Source organism: Chiloscyllium punctatum, chromosome 8 (genome assembly GCF_047496795.1).
Source record: "Chiloscyllium punctatum isolate Juve2018m chromosome 8, sChiPun1.3, whole genome shotgun sequence".
Taxonomy (NCBI): domain Eukaryota; kingdom Metazoa; phylum Chordata; class Chondrichthyes; order Orectolobiformes; family Hemiscylliidae; genus Chiloscyllium; species Chiloscyllium punctatum.
Genome location: NC_092746.1, coordinates 46,150,421 through 46,169,552, shown reverse-complemented (window position 1 = coordinate 46,169,552; position 19,132 = coordinate 46,150,421). Strand labels below are relative to the sequence as shown.

General features: G+C 40.1%; 1 protein-coding gene across 3 annotated transcripts in view; it reads left to right on the top strand.

Annotated features, from left to right (window-relative positions):
• Positions 1-19,132, top strand: part of casd1 (CAS1 domain containing 1) — a 104,467-nt gene that overhangs the window by 63,762 nt on the left and 21,573 nt on the right. Inside the window, exons 10-15 of one of the 3 annotated variants that reach the window (XR_011961326.1) lie at positions 5,745-6,161; positions 7,788-7,877; positions 8,046-8,165; positions 8,847-9,003; positions 10,248-10,327; positions 12,607-12,664. Coding sequence is in view for 1 of the 3 variants with exons in the window: in XM_072575470.1 (XP_072431571.1) it covers positions 5,745-6,161; positions 7,788-7,877; positions 8,046-8,165; positions 8,847-9,003; positions 10,248-10,327 (864 nt within the window). In the remaining 2 variants the exon portion in view is untranslated. Of the gene's footprint in view, positions 1-5,744; positions 6,162-7,787; positions 7,878-8,045; positions 8,166-8,846; positions 9,004-10,247; positions 10,328-12,606; positions 12,677-19,132 lie in introns of all 3 variants that reach the window. The other 2 variants (XR_011961325.1, XM_072575470.1) reach the window with 2 other exon arrangements.

Here is a 19,132-nt window from a genome sequence, read left to right as displayed (position 1 = left end):
AGATCTAGTAGTGAATGTTTGTTTTGAGCAAAAGAAAGTTCTCTATACATAGTAGCTAGTTGGTTCTCCCTTCACCTGCCTCAGGGTAATTGAATCTTCTGTGATTTATCCTGTTTCTTTTACTCACTTCCTTAATTTGTCTTCATATTTCTTTTTACACCCCCTTTTATTATTAAATGGTCTGGAGACTGAGCCTATTGGAGTAATTGATTCTAGTTATACTTTCTGTTTCTGTTTTGCAGATAGCTGCATCCTTTTTATTTACTGCTATTATCATTAATTAGAATAGCTAATCTACCTGCTATTTTTTGCCTTTTAAGTATGTTGTACTCTGCAATGTTGAATTCCTTGGCTTAGTATTTCTATTGTCATGTGCGAGGGTTTCCACTTAAGCCTGTTGAGGTTCTCAAGTGACCAATTAATGCCCATGAAAGGGCTTCATTCTTACTGCTGCTGGTATTTACTCAAAGCATGAATAGACCTAGACCATGCAGGAAGTCCAGCTGCATGAGCTGGTTTCAGTTAAAGAAGGGTCGTCTGACGACTTGGAAATTTGGCGGCAATTCTGTAGAACTGCTGTGGACAGCTCTGCCTAACAGGCATACTGGTGTTTTTTTGCCATCCCTGGCCAACTTATGTGGTGGAATTGTTAGTTTAAAACCTTACAGAACACACATTTGTTAATATTTGGGAGTGGGAAGGATGCCAAAAGGAAAAAGCAAACAGCAGACTCCTGCAACACCTACAGCACCAGAGACTGCTGCAGCAGCAGCCCCCGCCCCCGGGACCTGACAGACTCTCAGGAATTACCTGCAGCAATGGAGAGACTTAACTTGAAAGTTGGGGCTGCAATTGAGAAGATCCATGGGGAGATTCGTGCCCAGGTCCAACCTATCGCATCAATGCTGCAGAAGCACGAGCAGGAGATCCAGGGCCTTGGAGAGAGGCTGGAGGAGGTGGAGGGTCGAACTAAGGCCTCAGAAGCTGTGATAGAATCCTCATCCAGTCGAATCCAGGTGCTGGAGCGAGAGGTGCGGGCCTTGTGAGACCATATCGGCGACCTCGAAAATAGAGGTCGGAGGATAAATCTTCGAATTGTTGGGCTTTCTGAAGGTGAGCAGCCAGTGAGCTTCTTTGAAAACTGGCTGCCGAAGTTTTTAGGCCTTCACATCGAGTCCAGCAGGCTACAGATTGAAAGGGCTTATCACATTACAGTGCACAGGGTAGGGCCGGTGCAGCGCCCCCATTCGGTCCTAGTGCACTTCCATTCATATAAGGACAAGCAAAAAGTCATAGAAGCTTCCAGATCCCTGGGAAAAGATCCAGAGGCACTGCTGTACAGGATTGTGCCTCATACAGGACCATCTCTCTATTAAATTCCGATTTCAAGATTCTGTCCAAGATCCTGACGCTGAGATTGAAAAGGGTGTTGCCCCATATTATTAAAGAAGACCAGACAGGCTTTATAAGCTGCCGTAGGTCCTCTAATAATAATAGAAGGTTGCTGAATATGGTCTAAGTTTGTCAGCAACAATCAATTCAGCGGTTGGTGATTTCCTTAGATGCAAAGAAAGCATTTGACAGGGTGGAATGCCCATATCTTTTTTATGTCTTAGAACAGTTTGGGTTGGGTGGACCCTTTGCTAGGTGGGTAGAGGTTTTTATATCACCACCCTCTGACCATGGTTGTCACCAACAGGGTGAAGTCTGGGAATTTTATGATTGGTAGGGGTAGTCAGTAAGGCTGCCCCCTCTCACCGTTGTTTACATTGGTGATAGAGCAGCTGGCAGAAGCCATTTGTCAGAACACCCACATAACCGCTCAGGAAATGGGATCGAGGGCACACAAGATTGCACTGTATGTGGATGATATCCTTCTGTTTTTATTGAACCTGATGACCTCCGTACTCCATTTGATACAACGTATCAGTTCATTTGGGGCTATTTCAGAATATAAGATTAACTTTGCCAAATTGGAGGCTATGCCTTTGGGCAACCTTAAGGATGTGCCAGAAGTTGAAGCTAGCTCTAAGGTCCCTTTTAAGTGGTCTCGGGCAGGGTTCCAATTCCTAGGCATTTTATTACCCCAAAGTTTGATCTGTTATTTCAGACTAACTTTGCCCACTTGCTCGACAATGTTAGGCGAGATCTCCAGAGATGGGAGCCTCTTCCAATTTCATGGCTGGGCCGAATATCTCTCATTAAGATAAAATGTTCTTCCTCGTTTGCTTTATCCCATGCGTATGCTCCCTATGATGTTTCCCAGGTCAATGCTGCAGAAGCTTACGGGGTGGTTTGGTTCCTTTGTCTGGCATCATGGGCGGCCCCTTATCAAACTTACTAAATTGCAGTTGCCTCATGGAGGGGGAGGAGTTAATTTCCCAGACATCAGGAGGTATCAGTAGAGTTCCCTGCTGTCCTTTGTTTGTGATTGGGTAGGTAATGATCCAAACCCAATATGGCTGGATATCGAGGCCTCCCAGGCAAAGTGCCGTCTTATTAACCTGTTCTTCCTGGATAAGATGATGACAGTTATGGACCATTGCCAGAACCCCATTGTCATTAGTATAGTCAAGGCGTGGAGGGTGATGCATCAGAGTGAGGGTTGTTTATCCAAGACTTACACCTATAGTTGACATGCCAGGGTTCCGACCAGAGATGATGGACTCGGGGTTCAAACTATGGGCAGCAAGAGGAGTTTCTAGTTTGGGAGACTTGTTTGAGGGGGAGGTTATGATGTCTTTTGAGCAACTGAGCCGCAAATATGAGTTGCCCAGCAGAGATCTTTTCCATTTTTTTCAGGTTAGGGATTTCATCCAGAAGAAGACTACACTTCTCACTAAGCCTCATAAGCCCAATACAGAGAGGTTGTTGCTATGTTCCACAAGCACCCTTTCGGTTAGTGTCCTCTATCGCCTGCTGGGTGGCAGGGCCTGGCAGGATATTAACCGGTTATGTGAGGTCTGGGAGCAAGAGTTGGGAGTGGAGATCTCTTCTGAAACATGGGAGAACATATGGGAGAATACTCGAAAGATCGTAATCTGTAATAGGACATGTGCAACACAGTTAAAAGTTCTGCACAGGGCTCATCTGGTACCATACCGTCTAGCGAAGTTTAAAAAAAGGGCATCTTCAGTGTGCCCCACATATAAAATCAGTCTAGGTACTCTTACCCATTGTTTCTGAACATGCCAGAGGCTCCGTGTTTATTGGAGCGCTGTGGCGGGAGAGTTAGGGAGGGTATTGAGGACTGAAGTCAAAGTAGACCCGATATCTCTCCTCTTAGGTCTACCAAATTTACCATCTTTAGACGGGCATGGGAAGAAACTATTTAATATTCTTGCACACTGTGCACGGAAGAATATTCTGATGAATTGGGTATCTGAGAACTTGCTGGAATGGCAAAAATTAATCATAGAGCACATTCCCTTGGACCTTTTTACAAACATGGTGCACCACACAACAGGCAATTTTTATAAGACATGGCAGCCCTACTTGAGTTATTTGGATATAGATTTGTCAGTTATCTTAACTGGGGTGTTTGTTTAACCAGGATGGTTAGGTTTGTCAAGCCCTGGGCCCTGGAGGGGTCTCCTGAGTTAATTCTGGAATGTATACAATGCTCCCGTTCCTTTGTTTGGAAGCTTTACACTGAGCATAGCTGTTCTGTATTTTGTGGATTTTTTTGTTTTTGCTTATCTTTTTTTTGGTGTTGCCTTGCACAGTGTTAGGGTTTGCTTTGTATTATAGGTTAGTAGATAGTAGTTGTATTGTAATTCGTGTTTTTATTTTTATTACACTGATATTTGTTTTTTTCAATAATTTGTAATGTTAAAAAAATTTGCTAATAAATATATTTACAAAAACAAAAGAAGGGTGGTCTATTTTGGGGACCCCAGGTCCTCCAAGGCAGTTGCCAGATCTCCACCTGAAATCCATCAAACCTTTACTGAGACCTCGACCATGGATGTGGCTGAGTCTTTGTTGTAGTCTCACAGTGGGCACGTGCCTGGCAATGCTAGTACTATAGAACTACTGACCAAATGAGCTGACCTTTCAAGCTGTCAACAAATGCTTATTGTGTGATCCGTGCACCTTTTGTCAAACCTGCTCTGCTGTATCATAATCTTGCTTCATTTATTTTAGTTGAAGTCTTTATTCACTGATGGTAATTATTATCAAGTAACTTAATTGCAACACTTGTATTTCCTTGTTTTGAGTTTATACTACCCTAGTTTTGAGAGGGAGAAAACTTAAAGCTCATCTACCAGCTTGAAGAATTTAGATTGTCTGGATTTCATCTGTTTTTCTCACACCATATTTTGTAAAAAATCAAAGCAACACCCTTTGTCTTGTCTCACTCTGACTTATTCTGTTACTCCCAAATTCCCTGATGTAAGAAAATACTTGTCAGAGTGCACTCTGTCAAGCTGGACTTCATATGTAAGAAAGAAAACCTCCTATACAGTCAGTTTTGCTGTAACGTAGTTCTGTTCTCATGCGATCCCACGTTACAAGAAAATTGTATGATAGCATCACCATTTAAACTAATGGCACTGGAATATAACCAATACATGCTTTAAAAGTTTGCACTTTAGAAACAGTGTCCCCAATTTGTCAATCGTGTTAGTGAATTTGCAATAAAGGAACTCCCATTATAGCAGAACAACCTGTATTTATAACAAATATTTCAATATCTGAACTGCTTTAGAAGCTTTGCCTGTTTGGTGGCATTTTTGGAAAGAGAAGCAGAGTTAATATTTCAAGTCCAGTCTGTTCTGAGAAAAAGTCATATTGGACTCAACGTTAACTACATTTCTCTCTTCTCAGATGCTGAATTTCTCTATCATTTGTTTTCACTTCAGATCTCCAAGATCCATGGTACTTTGCTTTTGTTGCAAAAACCTGACACAGTTCTGAATGATCATATAATTGGCTGTAATCAATCACCTAATTTACCAATTCTGCAGATACCACTGGCATTTATTGCTGGCATAGGTAGAAATAACTTTCACCAACCTGCTGCCACTTCCCAGTTCTTCTGGGCTGAACTAGAGGTCGTGACTAACAATATCGAATTTTGTTTGATACCTATCCAAATTCAATCTGTTAGGCTTGTTGGCTTTCTTTTCAGGTTTTTGAGGCGATTCAGTTTTAATGTTGATAATTATTTGCAATCTGCTGTGCAATATTGATACTTGCTGTTTTTTTAAAAGCCGTTAATCCAGTTTGCAGTTGATATCCAAAGTGAGATAATATGTTAATAGCTTATTTTGAAAAATGAGAAAGGGACTTGTGTTCGTTATAGTAGCAAAGATTTTTGATTATCATTTGGTCAAGTATACCACAGTGCTATTCAGAGATGAAAGTTCATTTGCAAGAGTAACTTTTTATGCCAGACATGAAAGAATTATCTCAGGAATTATTAAAAGTATGACACTGTTAACAACTAATTCATTTGCTTTTTGTTGTTTGGTCTGAACAAGTACTGCTGATTATGGCTTAAAGTTTTTCATAATCTTAGACCTTTATAAGTAACAGGATCATGCTATATGGTGTCAAGGAATTTTAAGTACCAGGGGAAATAAGAGCTTGTGGATAGTGCAGGAAGGTGCAGTTGAGATAATTTTTTTAATGAGATGGATACCTAGTGTGGAGTATTTTGAAAATTTAAAGGTATTGAACTTTGATTTTTCATTGAACATTTTAACTGAATATTTAAATTCATATTTTTTCTTTCACAGAACGCTATGATTCTCTTGAATTCCTACTGCAACAGGATTGTGAAGCCTATTGATGGTTCATGTTGTCTTCCCCGATCTCCCCTTTCTCTAATTCAGAAATTGACTGGCTGCTTTTTCATCATTTGTATTATAAGCTTCATAGTTGTCACTTACTTTTGTCATAATTGGTGGAAGACTAAGCCTAGTACTGATGTTGAGAGTGGAGAAGAGAAGAAACCTGCTACTGCTTCATTGTCCAATTCCGAAAAGCTGCTGTTGTCCCTTTCTAAATTAGGCCTGATCATGGGCTATTTCTATCTTTGTGATAGAGCTGATCTGTTCATGAAAGAGCAGAAATATTACACACATTCAACGTTCTTCATACCGCTGGTGTATATTATTGTGCTGGGAGTTTTCTATTATGATAATACGAAAGAGGTATGTTTTAAACTTTTGCATCACTGTCATTTTGCAATATGCTTCGGTATTTATAAGATTTCTGTAGTTCAGTTTGAAATGGCATTTGTTTATTTACACAGCCTCCTAATGCTACTTTATATAATATGAACCTTGCAGAAATACTTGAATGAAATATCAAAAATGTATTCTCAGACCTGTATGGTGTTTTTCACTTTGTAAAATCTGAACATCAGATTCTATTTTGGACTATGGTTAGTTTGTAAAATAATTGCTTGGATCTGAAATTTGAATTGTACAGTCAATCTAATGGGTTCATTGATCTGTTGGTTCTCCTAAGTCCTAAAACCAGCTATTTTACAACAGGCATTGCTTTTGTGGGAACTTCTGCCATCTTTAAGTTGCACATTTCTGTAGTACTGTTGTGACCTAGTGCATGGTTACATGTAGGTTTCTATTTGTAAATAAAGAATAGTAATAGAAGCTTATACCTCAGGAAAGGGCCCTTTAGCCCAACATATCTCTGAGAGTTTAAAAGAGCCATGTAACATTTCCATTTTCCAGAACTTGGCCAGTGACCTTGTATGTCTTCACACCTAAATACTACTGAAATGTTGCCAGGGTTTCTTTTTCCTTACAGGCAGTGAGTTCCAGAATCCCACATCCCCCTCATGCACACATCTCTTGTAAACCTATTGCCTTTTTAACTAAATTGATGCCCCAGTCATTAATCCTTCCATCAAAGGGAAAAGGTTTTTCCTATCTATTCCCCCCCCCCCCCCAATTTTATACTCAATAATGTCCCATCTCGATTTTCTCTGCTGTAAGAAACACAATGCCAGTCTGTCCAAGCTACCTCCATAACTGAAACTCTCCAGCCCAAGTAACAAGCTGGCAAATCTCCTCTGTACCCTCTCCAGTGCAGTATCACATCCCTCCTATTCCAGACTGCATACAGTGCTGTAGCTGTGGAGTAACTGTTCTGTGCACTTCTAGTGTAAACATAACACCCCCGCCCCCCCCCCCACCCCCCCGCCACCCCCCAACCCACTTTTAAACTCTATACCTCAGCTAATAAAGACAAGAGTCCCATATGCGTTCTGAGCCGCTTTATCCACTTGTCCAGATACCCTAAGGGACCGATGATTCTCCGTGCTTCCCAGGCTCCTGCTTTTTATCATGTATTCCCTCGTTTGTCCTGCCCAAGCGCATCACCTCTCACTTATCTGGATTGAATTCAGATCAACCCATCTGACCAATAATCTAAGTAATCAGGCAAGTAATATCCTGTAATCTGAGGGTATCCTTCTCACTACTTACCATCCCATCAAGTTTTTGGATCCTCTACAATTTTACTGATCAACCATTCTCCATTCAAATATGAATCATAGATACTAACTCACTGCAGGGGGGGAAAAAAAAGTAAATCACACTAGGTTGCTGTTCTATATTCTTACAGCCACTAAACCATTTTTAGTAGGAGGAGTGTTCTGATTTAATGGAAATTAAGCATTTTTTTTAAAGCAATTATTTTGGCCTTTGTCTTTTATAAGCCAGAGCAATTTATTTACTTGACTAACAGCAGATAGAAATTGATAAATTGACTATACAAGCATGATTATGGACAGTTTATTTTGTTCTTATTAGACAACTATGCTGAACCGAGAGCAAACAGATGAATGGAAGGGTTGGATGCAGCTAATTATACTAATATATCATATATCAGGAGCAAGTACTGTAAGTGTCATTTCTTACACATTCAAAGATTGTGAAGGTTTTTATAGCTGAAATTTGTTAATTTTATGCTAATTGTCAGCATTCATTTACTTTGCTGTAAAATGCTTTGAAATTTATCTGACACTGCCATGAAAATTGTAATCTAATAATTCATCTTTCCATCTTTAGTTTTTACCTGTATACATGCATGTTCGTGTTCTTGTGGCGGCGTACCTGTTTCAAACAGGTTATGGACATTTTTCTTTCTTTTGGAAAAGCGGGGAATATGGAATCTCTCGCATTTGTCAGGTACACAAACTTTGTGTATTTTTTATATTACTTATTGTGGAAACAGTTCGTGTTCACAATGTTTGCTGTGGATAAAAATGAGCTGTAGAGCCAAAATTAATTTTGGTTTAAATTTAAAAGCATGTATAACTCTGGTCAGTTTAACACTTTGCTTGGAAAGCTTTCATAGTTGAAAAGAAGTATGCTCCACTCATTTGCATCTCGTTAGAGGTTTACTTTGGTGAAGAGAAATTAGCTTCAACAAATAACTTTAGAACTAGAATGTTTGAAGCCCAAATTGAAGATTATAATTTGAAACAAAATAAATACATGAACTTTAACAAAAGTCGAAATCTCAGTTGGCTCATCTGCGAAAAGACCTCTTCTCATTACTACAGGATATTTCTTTGTTCATTACATAAGGCCATTAGCTTCTGTAGAGGGAAATCACAGGCTCAGCACTGCATTTATAAACTTGTCTTCCCTGCTCTTCTCTTAAAAGTAGAGCTGGAAGAGGGCATGAAAATATGTCTCCAAGTTACAAAGAGGGTAAACGTTGAGATTCATATTCATTATTCCCAAGTGCCTACAGTTACAATAGGGCATTTTTCGTATTGAAGTTGTAAAGAAGTGAAGGTCAGCTACTATTAATATTCTAATTTGCTGGCAACTGTGACCTAATTTGTCAATTCTCCTTTGCAGATATTATTTCGTCTGAATTTCTTAGTGGTGGTGCTGTGCCTCGTAATGGATCGACCATATCAGTTCTATTACTTTGTTCCCTTAGTAACATTTTGGTTCATGGTTATTTACGTCACACTAGGCATTTGGCCACAGACTGGAAAGAAAGAAGAAAACGGTATAGTACTTGGTTTATGTCAGCAAATGGAAACATGTCCTAAAAGTGTACAGTGTTATTTGACATAAGCAATAATCTAATGGTTGCAAGTTAGAGCAGCATAGACTGGAATAGCATGTTGGGTGCATGTGGAATTCCCTGACAGAGCTGAAACTGAAGGAATTGCCCAATAAATTTGAAAAGTCATACTCACTTAATTGTTAGCCAGGAAGGGTTAGAGGATTAAAAACCTACATTTATTGTGGGTAAATATTAAACTTAAACCCCTGAGCGCTCCTGCCCAGTTGGACGACAAAAAATGGTGGGAATCTGGAACTCTCTACCTGTAAGGGTGATAGAGGCAGAAACCTTCATAACATTTAGGAGGAATTTAGATGTGCACTTGCAATGTTCAACCTATAAGGCTGTACATAGGTACTGGAAAATAGGTTTAGAATAGTTAACTGGCTCATTTTAAATCAGCACGAGTGTGATAGACGAAGGGCCTTTATATCTGTTGAAGATCTCGGACTCTATAACCCTACATGCTTACCAGTCTTGACATCCCTCCCCTCCTTGGCCCCTACAGTCTCCCTACATTGAGATCTAATAATCTCTGTCCCCACGAACATTTCATACTTAGCCTTTCAGAACCGTTTTCAGAGAGTCTGGAAAATTAAACTACAGAATGCAACAGTTAGTGCTGTAAAAAGGGACATGATTTTTGCAATGTTCATTGCTGCTGGATTTAAGAATTCTTGCACAGGTTTGTGTCAGAAGATCCCTATCCAGCATTTTCCAATGCAGAAGTCTCCTTAAAGGTAAGCAAACTTTGTTTAATCCAATGAGGTTTCTGACCCTGGTCTGAATATCTGAGCTAATGTAACTAATAGCTAGCTACATTTTCTTCAAATAACATGAAAGAACACCACACATTCTGAATTTGGAAATGAATATCTGTGCAATTTGAAACAGGGCTGATACTCTAGCTTTCTAAAACAAAATAGCAATAGAATTATGTTAGTTGGGAAAAATTATTTAATGGCCCATATTCTTTCACAGAATATTTCTAGTTCAATGCAAAGTAAATGCTCATTTATTTCCATGTTAGAAAATTGCATAAAATTAAGTACCATGTATTGGTGTGTGCATGGAATAATTTTAGTATTCAGTATATGTTTCTATTCGGTATGTGTTTCCACTGTCTTTTATAGTTTTGCAATAATCTGCATTTATTAATATAGAATTTCATTGTTTTATTTCAGGTTCTTGCTCCCCCTATTGGGCTGTGGTGTTCAAACTGCTTGGTTTGTTTTTATGTATATGCCTACTTGCAACTTCTCAGGTTAGTATTTATGTTCTTTAAGAGAAAATTATGAAATGGAGAAGGTTACAATTTTTCTCTCCTGGTAGAGTAGAAGCAATTATTTTGAAATCATTTCTGGTGGAGCAGATGTAATCGATCTTGATCTTTTGCCAGACATCTCGCACATTTTTTATAAAATAGAAAATAAAATTATTGGTGAGCTGTTGAATTTCATGAAGCGCTTCACTTTGTCTTGGTTGTTCCTTTTTTTTAAAATAGCAGACATGAAATTCAAACTTTGAGATTATCATTTTAAATTTCCAAAATGTTCAGGTTGGAACAATAACACTTTTCCAGAACTAGGCTTGTTTTGATAAATGCAATTTAATTTTTCAGTCAGAGTTTGATTTAAACTTCTGATTGTACTTTAGAAGTCATTAGAATTTTCAGTGCAAACAGTCATTCCACTTTTGCAGATGACTTCAATTCTGAGGATTCCTAGCAGTTAAAATAGATAATTCCTGAGAACTGCCTTGGAGATCTTGGTGAAAATTGATCCAGGCCACATTTCAGGCAACGCATTACACATAATTTAAAGGAGCAGAAATGTAAGGCCAGCCTACACTGTTTATTGGCTTATGTATCAGCCAAAGTTAAGTTATCATGAATGGTTAGCACTACTCCAAGGCATCTTGTGGTTCATTATTTGAAGGATTTTGTAGTCGAGAAATGTTTCAAAACTTATGCCATACTTTCTGTGCCAGAGAGCATACCAAAGTTTTCTGACAATGCGCTTGAGGTCTTGGTGAAAGTTGGGAGGAGAGGCATCTGTATCTGTGCGAGTGTGAGTACTTTGGCATCCAGTCGTGTGCTTGAGGCAGACAGAAGTCAATTTAAGGACTATTGATCCAAAAGCATGAATGTAATGCGAATAGATGTTTAATGATTTTACATCATTTTATTATGGTAAGTTCAATCTTGAAACAGCTATCTTCTCAACTGCACAAATAGCTTCACCCATTATTCAATGCACTATACCTCATCACTGAACAATTTCCTTAAATCAATGCTTAACCTTTGGCAAATGCATCACGTTGTTTTCTGCGTTTAGAACTATTGCATATCTGGATTTGATTGCATTTCAGCCATAACAGCAACATCACCTAAACATTTTGCAAGACACTTTTTGGCGCATTTATATCTTGCTTGTAGAAAAAAGTAGGACAAGTGAAAGGTGACAGCGTCTAAGAACTGGAGGAGTGTAAGTACACATTCAATTTTAACATTAATGGAGAAGGCAATATTCGCCATATGTCCCTGAGTCAGTCACTGCTAATGCAGGAAGGATTGATGTTGGAAAATATCTGCGTATCTCTACATTCCTCTACATGGAAACTATCACATAACAATGTACACGGTTTGGACACTGATATTGCACCTATTGCCTGATGGCAATGTTGCATATTATTTTTAATGCACTGAAATTGTTTGAGAGCTTCAGTGGACCAGACTACAGAAGATGTGTGTAACAATAAGGACTTCATCATATGTTCAAGCCTACAAGAAAGCTTGTGCACAGCACCACCTTGGCAAAGGGCTTGGAGTTCACGTCCCTCCAGCAAGGAATAGGAGGCCATCTTCATCGGTATATCTGTGGAATTCATCACCTTGCCATGTCCTATGACTGAATATTGCAACTTGCAGTACAGTACATATAGCTTCTGACAAAAGCGGCACAGTGGTCAGCACTGCTGCCTCACAGCGCCAGAGACCCAGGTTCAATTCCCGCCTCAGGCAACTGTCTATGTGAAGTTTGCACATTCTCCCTGTGTCTGCATGGGTATACTCCGGGTGCTCCGGTTTCCTCCCACAGTCCAAAAATGTGCAGGTTGGGTGAATTGGCCATGCTAAATTGCCCGTAGTGTTAGGTGAAGTGGTAAATGTAGGGGAATGGGTCTGGGTGGGTTGCTGTTTGGAGGGTCGGTGTGGACTTGTTGGGCCGAAGGGCCTGTTTCCACACCGTAAGTGATCTAAGCTAAGAAAAAAAATTTGAGTTATATTGAAAGCTTGAACTGCTGCACTTGTGCTAGATAACAATAACAGCTTGAATTTAGATGGCATTTTTAATATAAACTTTGCAAGGTACTTCACAAAAACCTTTTAACAAATTGAAAACATAAGAAAAAGGAAATATTAGGGCTGTTGAGGAGTCCCAAAGTCCTGGTATGAGTCATGAATACAATGATTGGAGTCTAGATTTTTTAAAAATTGTGTATTGTAGTTTTCCTCTTCTATTTCCTTTCCATCCTGTTTTTCAGGTTGCTGCTGCTACTTTCGCCTCTTGCCTGATAAATGCAGGTGCTGTTCCTCATTACAGTAGGTTGTGCGGTATGCTACCATAAATGTTGATATTCTCTCACCTGACAAGTCCTTCAGAACAATTCTGCAGTAGATTTAGTGTGTGAATGTTGGTGGCAACACCCAAATGACACATGGGTGGTAAGCGAATGGGATAATCAATCAGAAAATTTGCCTCCTCAAATAGAATTGGTATTGGTGTTCCTCATCCTCCTCACATCACCCTACCACCTCTACCCCAAACCAAACCAAGCCTGAGCCATTTATTATTAGTTCATTTATTAGTGATATAGTCACATACTAATGTAACAACACGGTGTTCAGTTTATGCTTACTGAGCAGTAGTTCCCAATGGAATCATGATCCAGGTTTGTGAATGACAACCCTCAGAGTACAGCAGCTAGCCTTTGACTTACTGTGATGGTTTAAATGCAAATGTAGCAGAGAACTGCTACAGGATTATGAAGGATATTTCAGTGCTTATGAAGGAATCCTGATTCTTACCCAGATAATAGGAATTCCTCTGCCTGATATGCTGACTGTCCAAGCACCAGTTGACCATTGACTTTTTTTTATTTGGTTTGGCTCAGTTGGAACACTGTCACCTAAGTCAAATAGTTGCAGATCCAAGTGACCAACATAATAGGTTGGTATCTTGTTCAGTACTGAAGAGATACTGCCTTTTGGATAAAACGTTAAACTCCAACTTTGCAGTTGGAGTTTAACAGATCTCATGAAACCTTTTCAAAGAAAGTCATACGAATTATCCTGGTTTCTGGTCCATATTTTTTCCCTCCATGAACATCCGGAAAGCAGAATATGTGCCAAGTGATTATCATGTCATTGTGCAACGTCTTACTATTTGGAAAGTAGCTGCCATATTTCCCCTATTATAGTTTGTTTTTAAAATAGCATTTCAAAAGTACTTTCTTCGTTTTATTGCACTTTGAGCCATCCTGAAGTCATGAAAGGTAAAGTACGTTATTTTTACTTTCTCCATGGAAAAAGCTGAGTTCATGTAAAGCAATGCAGAACATGTCCACGTGATCAATGGTATCTTTCACCAAGAAGAATCTGACAATTCTGGTGATGTTATATATTACTGTGCCTGTGGTAGGGGAAGAAAGTGAGCTTTTTAATCACATAGTTTGAACACTAAATGAGAACCAGTTGAAAATTTATTTCATTCCAACTTGCATTAAACTTCAATGTCTGTCACCTTCTCAGGCTCCAGCTAGGCAGTCATTGCTACATTAATTTTACAATAATGTCTGCAGTGGTTCACAGATTTCTCCGAAAGCTTGCCCATTATTTCTCACCTGAGGCACAGATCTGCTATCCTGGACAGATGATCTGATCCTGATGGCACTCTATTCCTACCCTGTCTCTACCTACATTAAAAATATAGGAAAAGTTCAGAAACTTAAACAATTACACCAGCTGTCAGTAGAAATAATCCAGTTTATGATTTCTTTAATTGGCACACATGAAGAGTTTGTTCTGTTCTATCATTTTCAATTTTGCAAAATTAAAGTTGGCTAGTAGGTGGCACTCAAATGAGAATGTTGTACAATACCAATTTGAATGTAATGATGGATGTCATGTTCTTGTTGTACATGATGGCAGCTTTTAGCCATGTAAATAAGCTCCTTTACTGAGATGGCATTTCCACGAGAAGTTTAGTCTATGTCAAGGACCACAGTCTTGCACAGCAGCATAACGCCTAAGGAAACTGACACTATAAAAATCAGTTTACTCCATCCTATGTAATAATTATTCTTTTTATTTCCCAGTTTTCTGCAATTACCCTCTTATTTGACATTCCATTTATGAAACATCTCACGGCACAAGTCACACTCATGTACTTTCTGAGCAGCACCCAAAGGGCACATGGGTGGCAAGCAAAAAGACTAATCAATCAGAAAAGTTGCGTCTTCAAATAGAATTGGTTTTTGTTCCTCATCCTCCTCACTTCTCCCTACCACTCCTCCTCTGTATCAAGCCTGAGCCATTTATTATTAGTTCATTTATTGGTGATACAGTACCACAGTAATTATTCCTGTAGTCCACCAATACTAAGTTTTTTTTTGTTATCAGTGAGTAGTGCTTGTGCTATGCATGTTTCCACCAAACTAGCAGGAGTAGCCTCTGTAGAATCACAACAGTGTGGGAACAGGTCAATTGTCTCAACAAGTCCATACCGACTCTCAAAAAAAGCATCTCACCCAAACTCATCCCTCTACCCGCAACCTTGCACCTACCATGGCTGATCCACCAAACCAAGACATCCCTGGACACTGTGGGCAATTTAGCATGGCCAATCCACCTAAACCTAACCTGCACATTTTTGGACTGAGGAAACTGGAGCACCCTGAGGAAACCTAGTCCGACACTAGGAGAATATGCAACCTCTTCTCCGACAGTCGCCCAAGGATGGAATTGAACCTGAGTCCCTGGTGCTGTGAGGCAGTAGTGCTAACCAGTGAGTCACTGTGCCACCTGGCATAACCAACAATCCTCTAGATTTCTCAAAGTAGCACTGGAAAGGTGGATTCTGCCTCGTGGGCTTCTACCCCCAACTGACCTGTGGTAATCAGAGCTGGCTGATTGCAATTAGCAGCTCATTGGTTTCATTTGGTGGAAAGGTGATAGCATTGTGGTAACATCACAGAAACAAAAATCCAGAGACCTGACACTAATGACCTAGAACTGAAAGTTAGTAATAGTGACCATGAAACCAACATGAAGTTTTGTTAACTGCCTTCTGATTCACTGATGTTCTTTAGGGAGGGAAATCTATCTATGACTAGTTTGGCTCATATCTGATTGCAAATGTGTGATTGTTAATGATGTCGTGTAAGGTGTTAATTTGTTTTATTTTAATATCCTTTATTTTGGATTTTTGAGTTTTCAGTGAGTAGCATATGGATCTTTTTGTGTTTGAGGTTTAATAATTAACTTGTAGATATTTCTTTTGCCATGGTGATTTGATTTTTAATAAACATTGTTTCTATTTGGGAAGGCTAATGTGAATTTGTCTACATTGAAAGGTTTTTATAAATGAGCAAAATAAATATTTGTGAGTTAAATTTTCCATTTTTAGAAGATCAGGAATTGGTTTGATTTTCATTTGATTAGAGGACCCATAGTTGCAGGGGAAAAAATCTTGAGTTTCAGGTAAGCAGGTTTGCATAAGTCTTAGCAGAAGCTAGATGTGTAACACGGTTGCTTCTGAGAAAAGGAGTTCAAAGTTTGTGAGAAGATTTGTAGCTCGGGCGCTCATTGTTGTGGTTCTGTTCACCGAGCTGGGAATTTGTGTTGCAGACGTTTCGTCTCCTGCCTAGGTGACATGCTCAGTGCTTGGGAGCCTCCTGTGAAGCGCTTCGGTGATGTTCCTCCGGTATTTATAGTGGTTTGTCTCTGCCGCTTCCGGTTGTCAGTTCCAGCTGTCCGCTGCGGTGGCCGGTATATTGGGTCCAGGTCGATGTGTTTGTTGATAGAATCTGTGGATGAGCGCCATGCCTCTAGGAATTCCCTGGCTGTTCTCATTTGGCTTGTCCTATAATAGTAGTGTTGTCCCAGTCGAATTCATGTTGCTTGTCATCCGCATGTGTGGCTACTAAGGATAGCTGGTCGTGTCGTTTCATGACTAGTTGGTGTTCATGGATACGGATCGTTAGCTGTCTTACTGTTTGTTTGTCCTATGTAGTGCTTTGTGCAGTCCTTGCATGGGATTTTGTACACTACGTTGGTTTTGCTCATGTTGGGTATCGGGTCCTTTTGTCCTGGTGAGTTGTTGTCTGAGAGTGGCTGTTGGTTTGTGTGCTGTTATGAGTCCTAGTGGTCTCCTGTATACCTTTTATAGTAAATTCTCTGTTTGGTATTCTCTGGTTAGGGTTTTGTCGATAGAGAAACAACAGTCAACCTGCTGGACATACAGAACAGACAACACGACGGGGAACCTATCAACAAAGACTGCATACTCGAACTACTGGACCTGTGCCTCACAACACACTTCACAAACCAAATATATGGGCGGCACGGTGGCACAGTGGTTAGCACTGCTGCCTCACAGCGCCTGAGACCCGGGTTCAATTCCCGCCTCAGGCGACTGACTGTGTGGAGTTTGCACGTTCTCCCCGTGTCTGCGTGGGTTTCCTCCGGGTGCTCCGGTTTCCTCCCACAGTCCAAAGATGTGCAGGTCAGGTGAATTGGCCATGCTAAATTGCCCATAGTGTTAGGTAAGAGGTAAATGTAGATGTAGGGGTATGGGTGGGTTACGCTTCGGCGGGGCGGTGTGGACTTGTTGGGCCGAAGGGCCTGTTTCCACACTGTAAGTAATCTAATCTAATCTAATCTAATCTAATATGAACAAATCAATGGCATACCCATGGGCTCACCCATCTCTGGACTCCTAGCGGAAGCTGTGATGCAAAGATAAGAACAAACGGTCTTAACGCAAATTCAACCCAAACTCTGGGTCAGATATATAGATGACACCTTTGTAATCATTAAAAACACAGAAATAGAGAACACACACCGGATCATCAACGCCACACTCACAGGAATCAGATTCACTAGAGAGGAAGAAAAGGACAACCAACTTCCATTCCTAGACGTGATGGTACAGAGAACACCGAACGGAGAATTCACCACAAAGGTATACAGGAAAGCCACACACACAGACCAAGTCCTGAACTACGAAAGCAACCACCCCACACACAAAAGAAGTTGCATCAAGACACTGTTCAAAAGGGCTACAACACACTGCAGCACACCAGAACTGCAAAAAGAAGAACACTTCTACAATGTATTTGCCAAAAACAGATACCCTAGCAATTTATTAAAAGATGCCAAAGAGAAAGACAACAGAATGAGCACATGCCACAACCCAAAGGACTAGCCACGTTACCATACATCAAGAACATTTCTGAACTGACAGCCAGCCGACTACAACCACTAGGACTCCTAACACACAAACCAACAGCCACCAACTCACCAGGACAAAGGACCTGATACCCAGTATGAGCAAAACCAACGTCGTGTACAAAATCCCATGCAAGGACTGCATAAAACAATACATAGGACAAACAGGAAGACCGCTAACGATCCGTATCCATGAACACCAACTAGCCATGAAACGACACAACCAGATATCCTTAATAGCCACACACGTGGATGACAAGCAACATGAGTTCAACTGGGACAACACTACTATTATAGGACAAGCCAAACAGAACAGCCAGGGAATTCCTAGAGGCATGGCACTCATCCACAGATTCTATCAACAAACACATTGACCTGGACCCAATATACCGACCACTGCAGCGGACAGCTGGAACTGACATCCGGAAGCGGCAGAGACAAAGAAAAATGCCGGAGGAAACATCACAGAAGAGCTTCACAGGAGGCTCCCAAGCACTGAGCATGTCACCTAGACAGGGGACGAAACGTCTGCAACACAAATTCCCAGCTCGGCGAACAGAACCACAACAAAAAAGGAGGTTCTTTTAAGTCTGTCGGAAAAGGGGTTACCTCAATTTATTTTAAAAATTTCAGATCGGAGGTATTTGCTTAGGATGAATTATATTCTTGACCATATGTTTTGAAATCTACCATTTTATGCATATTTAAATAGTTTGGTTTATTCTATTTTATCATTTATTTTGCACAATAAACTTCTGTTTTATTGTTAAAATCAAATCTGTAGCATTATGTTTGTTTCAGTGAAAGATCATTCATTGAAACCAGCGAGGACTTGAACTATCAAGATAGATTTGAGTCTGGCATACCCAAACTCAACACCCCATCTTACTACCCTAACCCCACATTTACCACGTATAATCTCCATAAAGTGCACCTCTGGGCCGTGAAAAGAAACTGGAGTACCTGACAGAAATCTACAGAGGTGGGCAGAATGTCTGTGTGTTTTGCACAATCACTTAAGGCTGGAATCTAACCAGGGTCCCAAGTGCTTTGAGACAGCAGTGCTAACCACTGAGCAGCTATGCTGTTCCCTTGGTTGCCGTTTGGTCTCGCAAACCACTCTGCTCAAGGGCAAATAGAGATTAGCAGTGAATTCTGCATTTGCCAACTATGCCTGCATTTCAAGAAATAAGTTGAATGAAGTACCATGCTGAATTTGACTAGGATCTAATGTCCACTAGTCATGCCACATCCTGGGAATGAGAGCCCCAGCTGACTTTAATCCAAGATTATGGAAGCCAATTATACTATTCCTACCCAAAATGATAAGAGACTCTGCAGCTCCGTGAATTTCACACAACTGAGATTGTTTCTCATGTCCGTGAAGTTCACTACCTGACTAGCTTAAATGGCTTGATCATTTGTGTTTTTGTACTATTCATTTATTTTATGATTATTTTTTAAATTGGCATAATTCCAATCTCTTCAGGTCCACAAACAGAAGACAAGATGTTTCAGAAAGATGTTTGTCTCTTGCTGTCAGAACATTTTGATAGATTC